General features: G+C 39.1%; 1 protein-coding gene across 1 annotated transcript; it reads left to right on the forward strand.

Annotated features, from left to right (window-relative positions):
* Window positions 1–216: 216 nt before the first annotated feature.
* Window positions 217–6,104, forward strand: psmd8 (proteasome 26S subunit, non-ATPase 8). The gene is made up of 7 exons (XM_084064293.1): window positions 217–528; window positions 1,972–2,044; window positions 2,274–2,376; window positions 2,832–2,997; window positions 3,746–3,846; window positions 4,058–4,169; window positions 5,249–6,104. The coding sequence occupies exons 1-7, from the start codon at window positions 424–426 to the stop codon at window positions 5,384–5,386; spliced, it is 798 nt and encodes a 265-aa protein (XP_083920419.1). The 5' UTR covers window positions 217–423; the 3' UTR covers window positions 5,387–6,104.
* The last annotated feature ends 3,856 nt before the right edge of the window (window positions 6,105–9,960 follow it).

Raw genomic sequence — 9,960 nt, forward strand, 5'->3', positions numbered from 1 at the left:
CACTACAATTATTTGAACACTTTAGTTACTAGTTACTTTGTAGAGTTTGATTATTATTACAAAACGTACATTAACCAGGACACATTGTGAGCTTGTTGTAGATCTGCTATTTTCAAAAGATCTGAATACATTTGAAAACTTTGTGAAAAAATGGGACATTCTGCATAATAAATGCACTACTTATGGTACTTTAAGTACATTTTTATACCAATACGTTTGTACTTTTACTCAAGTAAATGCAGAATTCTGGACGTTTACTTGTAACAGAGACAGCGAGTATTTCTACATTGCATTATTGATACTTTTACTTAAGTAAAACATGTGAGTACTTTTTCCACCACTGAGAGGAGGAAGTCGTTTTACGACTGCCATTGATTATTGCCGTATTCCGACGACCGGTGTCGCATATTTTGCAGAATCACCATGGCGCTGAAAGAGACAGCAGGGTTGTATGAGTCTCTGAAGTCTGAGTGGAACAAGAAGAGCCCCAACATCAGCAGATGTGGAGAGCTGCTGACCAAACTGAAGGTAAACGCACACACTAACACACGCCACATTGTTGTGTGTGTGTTTGAGGATGTTTGAACGTGTATTTTCACTGTTGTTCTGTAAACAAGAGAGCCGAGCTAGCTAGCTTTAGCACGTCGAGGCTAGCTCAGCTGGCTAGGGTAACACACATCATCACATTGGTGAATGTCACAAAATAACACATAACATAAACGACGTGAAACATTAAAGGTAGGGTGTGTGATATGTTTTGGTTAGAACAAAAAAGATTACATCTCTATATTCTAATAGTAATCATTGTTATAGTGTTGTTATTGTTATTGTTGTTTGTCATTAAATGTCTCGCTTAATTGAATACACAGGCCTATAGGGCAGGGGTCTTCAACCTTTTCAGGCCAATGACCCCCTAGCTGAGAGAGAGATCAAGCAGGGACCCCCTCTATATTGTATAAAAGTGTGTTTCAGATTTTTCCCTCTACACCTATATCTCTTTGCCAAAAATAGCCGATCTACAGTTCTCCTCAGAAAAGGGATGCTAAGGGTTCAAGTGGTTGATGTAAAAAAGAAAATCATATCACAAAGATTTGGCGGACCCCCTGTAGTAACTCTGATGACCCCCTAGGGGTCCCGGACCCCCTGTTGAAGACCCCTGCTATAGGGGATGCGGTCCACTCTAGGCTATAGTCAGAGCTATATTGAACTGTACTTTCTGTGCTTTTATAATAATTTGTTAATAAGGTATTAAATCAATCAATTAGTTTAGTAACAGGGGTCTACCTACCCGTCTCTCCAGCTCTTTAATAACAGAAAATACATTTTCAAGTGGGTTGCCAATTTCAGCCAATCAGGAGAGAGTACCCATTTATCATCTTAAATTGTATAGTGTTCCAATTTTGTGGTGTCTGCTCATTTCTTTGTGTCATCACTTCCAATTTTACTTAGTTATCTTGTATGAGTTCTCTCTCCTGGTTGGATAAAATTGGTATCCCGAACTGAAAATGCATTTTCTGTTTACCAAAGAGCTGGAGAGACTGAGAGACCCCTGTTACTGAACAAACACTCTATAACAATGATAACTATAAGAATTAGGAGCTATTTAACACTTAATTTGATGAAAACATAATCACTTATCCTACCTTTTTAATAATGCTTTGTGCTGGATTCTGTGACAAAAGCTACTAGTACTGTTGGAAAGATTTGATGGGTGTAAGATGGTAAAGAAATAAATACATGTCTATATTTGAAATACTCACAATATAAGGTATAATAAAACAGTTATTGCCAATGTGGTTTGAAGTATTGACATCTGGTTAGTAACGTACGTGTGTGTGTGTGTGTGTGTGTGTGTGTGTGTGTGTGTGTGTGTGTGTGTGTGTGTGTGTGTGTGTGTGTGTGTGTGTGTGTGTGTGTGTGTGTGTGTGTGTGTGTGTGTGTGTGTGTGTGTGTGAAACCTGGTCTTTGCAGATTTCCTTATTGGAGTTAAATTTTCTGCCTACTACTGGGACCAAGCTTACTAAGCAGCAGCTCATCCTGGCCCGTGAGTATTTATTTACAAGTAATAATAATAATAAATAAATACATTTGCAAGTTGACAAACTGAAAGCCTTGTTTATACTCTGTGGGCTTAAAGAACAGATCTACAAACTGACAACTTTCAGCAAGGAACACCGTCATGTGATGTAGAATAAATTGTGAAGACAGATTGGCATGCTGGGAAGCCGGTGTCATTCATTCTCTGAGGATTGTTGTTATTGACTCTCTTTCAGGCGATGTTCTGGAGATCGGAGCATTGTGGAGCATCCTCAAGAAGGACATTCCTTCCTTTGAGAGATACATGGCCCAGCTCAAATGTTACTACTTTGATTACAAGTAACGGAACCTTTATGACTTTTTTTTAATTTGTATTTATTGATTGATTGAATACTTTATTAGGAGTTTGAAAACAGTATGGCAGTACAAAACCATGCTAAAAGGATAACACAAAAAGCCTGGGGGACTTGTTTGTTTCCATTGTGGTCCATATTAGATCTTGTTGATTTGAGTCTGTCTATCTGTGTTATACTCGTTCATCTGACATTGAGTGTGCATCTGTATACTTTGTGTGTGTGGATGGATGGATGGATGGATGAATGGGTAGATAAATAGATATGTGTGTCTGTTGAGGGAAATATGAATTTGCTTCCATGTCGTTTTTATGGTTTTATACCTAGAATGAAATTGATTGTGTTCTGATTTTAACATGAGTTTACTTTATGTTTGAAGTTTTGTATAAATTGACAGTGTGTGACATGATCTGACATGCCACTTTTCCTTTCTCCATCCAGAGATGAGCTGCCAGAGTCAACCTACATGCACCAGCTGCTGGGCCTGAACCTTCTCTTCCTGCTCTCACAGAACCGTGTGTCTGAGTTCCACACAGAACTGGAGAGGCTGAGCGCACGAGACATCCAGACCAACGTCTACATCAGACACCCCGTTTCTTTAGAGCAGGTGCTACAAACGTCCTTAACAACTTTCAACCTGACATCCGTTTTTTGGGCATGTCATTATAGGCAAAAATATATATAATACATTATAATGGCACATCTAGAAGCTCGCAACACGTCGCATCGTGATCGGCTATTTACTATTTGTTGTACGACAAATGATTTAACGTTCGGGACTTCTTCTAATGAATAGAACCAATCTGTATGGTAGAGTGTGTTAATCCAATATAATTAGTACATCTGCAGTGGTTGGAGGTGGTCTCCCTACTCTTCCATTGATAAATGTAGACCCTGGGGTCGGGTAGGACACCTACTGGTTGATAATGTCAGTAAAGTTATTTGAGCAGATGGCGCACTGGTTTGGACATTAGATGCACCGCCATCGTTATTGTAGTTCAGACATCATTGAAATTACGTCTCCATCGGGAGAGAACATACAACTTATGGATTGTAGCTTTAACCACATTAACCTTAACATTCCAGATGAAAATACAAGGTGCAAGCTCACTACCTGTTGCATTGTGAGCTTGTAAATTGGCTATTTGATCTACAATAAAGTACTGTACATTTTAGGCTGATTTTAGCTTGTGTTGAATGAAATTCTTGCCATGAGAAAAATGTCCATTTAATTGATAAATATACGAAAAATCTTCTATAACCAAACTTATTTTCTTTGTGTCTCTAAACACTGTTTATGCTATTGTTGTGCAAGTACAGTGGTGAGTTTGTGCTCTCTCTCGTGTTGTTTGCAGTACCTGATGGAGGGAAGCTACAACAAGGTATTTCTCGCTAAAGGGAACATCCCAGCTGAGAGCTACACCTTCTTCATAGATATTCTGCTTGACACTATTCGGTAAGTACTGTAGTTCCTGTGAATTGTACCTGCCCGGTGTCAATTCAGCACACTGTTGACACTGTCCTCCACACATCTGCTGTCTCACTGATTGTTTAGTTTACATATAGTAATTTTGAGCAACCTTGCACTGTAATTATTTTGGTGAATGAGGGTCTTTGTGTTGTAGTTCATCATCCACCTCATGTGCATTTGTGTCATTGAATTGCAGTGATGAGATTGCTGGTTGTATAGAGAAGGCGTATGAGCAGATCCAGTTCAATGAAGCCACGCGTGTGCTCTTCTTCAACTCCCCAAAGAAGATGACAGAGTACGCCAAGAAGGTTGGTAATCAGAAATATTAATCATTAAATGATTCTCAGAGCAATTGAAAAAAATCACTGTTGGTAAGCAAAATATGTTGGTGAGGTTGGAATCCATGTTGAACATTACAAAGTGCATCATGGCTATGATACTATCTAGAAAGGTTCGCTCAGAGTGCAAATGTCCACCAGGAGGCGTAACACAGTGTCTGACACAGTACCATCAAACTGGGTGTGTGTCTCACTTTGTGTTAAACAGACTTTAACTGAATGGTGTCTCTGTGATGCTCTCTCTCCCTCCCTCCTTCCTTCCCTCTCTTTCTCCCTCTCTCTCTGTGTAATGTGTGTGTGTCAGTCTAGGCACTCTTTATAAGCATCACAAATTGGATCAACAACTTGTTGGTGTAACTTAAGAGATTTGCTGGAAAAAATGTTTTACATCAATGGATTATCAAGTTTGACGTGCCGGCATTTCAGTGGCCTGAAACAGCTTGCGCCCGATTGGCTAGTTCCACTCCATAGTCTCGCAGCTTATTGTGTGTGCGACTCTATAAGTTCACAGAAATAACATGGTTGTCATTGACCGATTTGAGAAATATTCTGGAATTGACTTTGAGTTCCTTTGCTTGCTGGCAGAGGGCACAAGAATTTTGACGTTGATCAGCTTACATGTTTGCGAGGTTAGCTACGGACAGACAGATGGCCTGGTAGCGATAACTTTATTACCCATTTTAGAACATATTTTAAGTGTTTTAAGTTGTTTGGTAGTTGGCCTGGCTTGAGTTACAGAATTTTGGGAATATACAGACATATGGGAATGAACAGGAATTAATGCAAATTAAAAGTTAATTGTGGGGGTTATCTTTATGTTTAACATTTACATAAACATTTACCTTATCATAAACATGAGATTGCTTACCCTTTCAATAGAAATACAAAAGTGGCAGTTGAGCTGACTGTTTATATGGAATTCTTAACATCTTTGTTAACATACAAATCAGGAATGTTGAATATGAATCAGAAACACCTTTTTATATGGCCAAAATAAATTTGCAATTTGTTATTTGATATGGTGTACATTGTGTGCTTCTTCCTCTCAGAGAGGCTGGACTCAAAGCCCAGATGGATATTACTCTTTCAGCAGTCAGCAGCAGAGAACAGAGGAGGTGACCATCCCCTCAACAGAGCTGGCACAGCAGGTCATCGAATACGCACGACAGCTGGAAATGATTGTGTAATCCGCCCCCAGGAACTCCACTGACAACATGCACAGACACATAACACAGCGCCGATACAGTATAAAACAATTGACTTGCAAACATGGAGTTTCCCCAAGGGACCTGCGTTTACATATTGCCAGACTGGTTTAATTTGTTGCCCAAATTTAAAACAACCAGGGGATAGAAGCTATTAAAGTGAAACCTCACTCTTGTGTTCTGTAAGTTGGGTAACTCCTACATATCCACCCTTTTTGAAAGTCGATGGCAAGGTCAAGTGTCGGCAGACGTCGTCTTTGAGCCAAGTTGTCATCTATCCATCCAGCACTGGAGGGATGTTTATTTTTCTGGGATCATCTTAACTGATTTCAGGAAGGTTAAGAGCATTAGATCAGGCTATAATGTGTTTCTCAACCCTATAACAGTGATTACAATGACCATGCTGTGACTTTTAATTTCCGTGTCAAACAAACCTATCCACATTTCTTTCCCCCTTCCTAAAATAAGAACTGTTTTTGTATACAAAGTTTATTTTCTCCTCAGTAGCGCTCACAAAACTGTTTTTCGCTGCCCTTGTCTTGTATCCTAGCGACTGACAGAATTTCCATTGAGGTTTGCGAGTGTTTTCCAAATGGTAAATTCTTGTCCTCCCTCGATGGTTTGTAATCCATTTGATCTGGAAATGGCAAATATCTGTCTAAAACAAGTTATTCAAAATAAACTTTTCTTTTTTCCAACAGTCGTATGTTTTGCCTTAATTTGATCATGACCTGTAGCTTTATTTTGGATCATTCAAATGGAAACGTATGGAAAACTGTTTACAAAGCGTAACTCATTGACGATTTTGAAAGTGTCACATCAGGGAGAACCTCCTGTGTGTTGCGTCTCCTTCAGCTGTAGAGAGAAGCTGTAAGTGTTACCGTGGTGACCTGAGGAGGCTCTAACAGGTTGTGTGCGTCCAACATTCACAACCCGGGGAAGAAAATGGAGACGTCACGATTTACACTGTTCCATTAGTAGTAAGAGTGCAACAGTTAAAACAATTTAGTGGATTATAATTCACATGTGGTGTGAACTTGTAGGTTGGTAATTTTAGCTATTTGTGTTTTTTCTCAGACAAATAGATTTGATGATAAAAATCATCTTTTCACATAGATTTAAAAAAACACTGACGTCCTCGATTATTCGATTAATCAGAAAAGTAATTGATAGAATCGTTAAGAAAATGATTGCTAGTTAAAGCCCTAACATGCAGAACATTGAGCTGTCTTCTGTGTTCCCGAAAGACCGGCTACGTTGCACTGAAATGTTTAGCCCTGGTCATTTCACTGTGAATGCAGTATGATACTATAACCCTTTCTGGGTTTTAGCCACTGCTAAAACTGAGGAAGGCAGTGACATTGTCCTTGTTCATTGTTTATGGCAAAATGGTGATCTTAACTTCTATTCTATATAAATTATATGAAGAATGGTCATGTAATGGTGACCCTAGTCCATTTGGACATGCCAGGCCTGTGCTTGCCAGTGACATTCATCATACAGTATGAATTGTAAAGATGAGAACAGCAGCAATAGACAGACAGCCTCAGCTTTACCTTGTATAGGAGCATTTTTAGTGCTTTCTGTGTTCCATACCTCAACAGTTTCTTCCTCTGCAGCCATCTGCAGTGATGGAGTTTGAATCCCCTGCTGGTGCGATCCCGTGGTCGTTGTTTTGGTTTGAATGAGGCAGAACTAGTGACCATAATGATGCGAATGATGTTGGATCATGATGACACCGTTGTGGGTGAAATCTGTGTTCCAACCGTGAAATGGTGTTCTGTTGATGTGTTCCACCTGCTGTTCAGGCCTTACAAGTGAGGCTGTTTGCAGCACTGGTCTGTCCCAGGTGTCGCCCCGTTTTTATCACTGTTGTCACAAGTGTCACCTGGCCTGCCCTGCATTCAGCCTTGCATCCCACATCACACTTGTTAAAGGTAGGGTAAGTGATTTCCTTTGGTTAAAATGAGTGTTAAATAGCTCTATATTCTGCTATAGAGTGTCTCTCCAGCTCTTAATTAAACAGAAAATGCATTTTCAGGTTGGAAGTGATGACACAACGAAATTAGCAGCACAAAATTGGAAGTGGAACACTAAAAATTAAGCTGATAAATGGGCACTCTCTGCTGAATTACTGAAATTTTGCAACCCACCTGAACATTTATTTTCTGTTTATTAAAGAGCTGGAGCAGCCCTGTAATTGAACAAACACTCTCTATAGCAATGAATACTATCAGTAGGTCTATATAGTGCTTTAAAGGAGTAGTTTACCCAAAAAATTACTTATTTTCTATCAATTACACACCCCATGAAGCCTTGAATTCATGGATTCTTTTTTGTTTTTGTCGCATTCCTAAGCTAATAATTTGATGACCGGCGGAAAGATGCTTATGTCTTCGGTAGGAGACACAAAGTAGATTATACCGGAAATACACCCGGTCAAAGCTTCATGGGGTGTGTGATTGATAGAAAATAAGTAATTTTTGGGATGAACTACTCCTTTAACCTTTTAACAAAATACAATGAAAACATTTAACAAACAAATATCACTTACCCTACCTTTTAAGCATTATGAATCTAGTTTTGTCAGCCTTCCTGGTTGTCAAAGTTATATCATCCATGGTTCATCATATTTTCATTTGAAAATAGTTGCCAGTGGCATAAACACGGGTAACATAATTCTTGATGGTAGGTAAAAGAAAAATATATTTTTACAGGTCTATCCAAATGACAAATGACAAAAGATAGTTTAGCTGCAAAAGATATTGCACTCATGAGGTTCAAGCAGTACTACTTGTCAACCAGTAGGTGTCCTACCTGACACCAGGGTAAAAAAATGTCAATGAAAGTGTAGGGAGAGACCACCTCCAACCACTGCAGATGTGCTACTAGTTATATTGTATTTAACATACTCTATCATACAGATAACATTGTATTCATTCAAATAAATTCCAAATTAAATTAACACAGGATTATACTGTGCAGGAATGTGACATAAACGTCCTCTCACACTGTCACACTGTGTGTGTGTGTGTGTGTGTGTGTGTGTGTGTGTGTGTGTGTGTGTGTGTGTGTGTGTGTGTGTGTGTGTGTGTGTGTGTGTGTGTGTGTGTGTGTGTGTGTGTGTGTGCGCGCGCGCGCGCGCGTGTGTGTGTGTGTGTGTGTGTGCGTGTGCGCGTGTGTGTGTACACTCAGCAATCTGTACACTCGCCCAGCTATGTGAGTTTTATGCTTGGTCACTATTGTGTCAGAAATCACATCAGTTGACTCAGCAGTAGATCTGATTGCATGTTTAAAACTATTAACTGACATTTTTCTTTGTTTTACCAAAAAAGCAATATAGTGAAGACAGGAAATTATGGACTTTCTTCACATCTTATCATATAACTTTCTTTTTTATGAATATTGTGTATTTGTTTGTTAATTTGTCAAAAGTACAAAATGTGAGTACTTTTTCCACCACTGTTAAGAGGAGAAATTACAAAACAGGAGCTCCCAGGAGAAATGGTCAAAACAGGAGTGTTGGCACTCAAGTATGAATATCATACCATTGATTATGGTGACCTTTCCTGTAGCGCCACCATCAGGCAAAACCTTCCATTTTAACTTTCTGTTTTAAGACAAAGAATGCTGTGCACATTCATGCTCCCAAGAGGAAGAACGCTACAGTATCTATCCTCCTCTAGTACCCACTTAACAGGCATGTTTAGATAAGATAATTTTTGTCAATGAAAAAGCTAGGTCATTATGTTGATCTCAGACTTCCATGTGACCATCCTGGCATCAATGTATGACTAGCGTCTTGCAGAGCCACACCTTAAAATGAGAAAGATGCCAGCCAGCAAAACATAAAACATTTTTTTAATACAAATATATATTTGGAGAGAAACAAAATTAGTAGAGGTACTTTTGTGGCCTGATGTCAGTCGTCTATGTCAGTGTTCTCAACCTTTTCAGGCCGCGACCCCCCAGAAAAACATATTTGAACTGGGGACCCCCCGCCCAGACAGCACTTGGAATTGTAAGAGTTGAGGCATTGCATTCATTTTAACTAGGTTCCACAGATAAATATTGTGAAAATATTTGCCTCTTATTATTTCACAATTTGACCAATGTTTAACCAGTTTTTAATAGTGTAGTTGGTTGATTACTTACTTTCGATAAAGTAATTGTCTTTTTTCATTTAATTCCTTTTTTTCTTTGGTATTGACTTAAATTGCCACTTTACTGGCAATTTAATTTACTGCCAACTTTATCCCGTCCCGACCCACAGGTTGAGAACCCCTGGTCTATGTCGTATGTGATATGGCTCCATATTTGGGCAAGGTTTCTGTACTATCACAGCCTCATTGACTTTCATGTAAGTTCAGTTAAAAGTACAAAACATAAAAACAGACACACACACACACACACACACACACACACACACACACACACATTTTTCCTTTCTGGTTGCTAACCTGTAATTCTCTGTTTTGTGACACAATGCATGTAATGTATGAGTTGTGATTTAACTAGTCTACTTTTGAGGGAACATAAATAGACAATGCCTGACT

Source organism: Gymnoscopelus microlampas, assembly GCF_963454915.1.
Source record: "Gymnoscopelus microlampas genome assembly, chromosome: 8".
Lineage (NCBI taxonomy): Eukaryota > Metazoa > Chordata > Actinopteri > Myctophiformes > Myctophidae > Gymnoscopelus > Gymnoscopelus microlampas.

Coding starts and splice junctions, on each gene's coding strand:
- psmd8 (XM_084064293.1), top strand. CDS start 424: ATGGCGCTGAAAGAGACAGCAGGGTTGTATGAGTCTCTGAAGTCTGAG. Junction 2,045..2,273: donor GCAGCAGCTCATCCTGGCCC/GTGAGTATTTAT, acceptor ACTCTCTTTCAG/GCGATGTTCTGGAGATCGGA. Junction 2,377..2,831: donor TGTTACTACTTTGATTACAA/GTAACGGAACCT, acceptor TTCTCCATCCAG/AGATGAGCTGCCAGAGTCAA.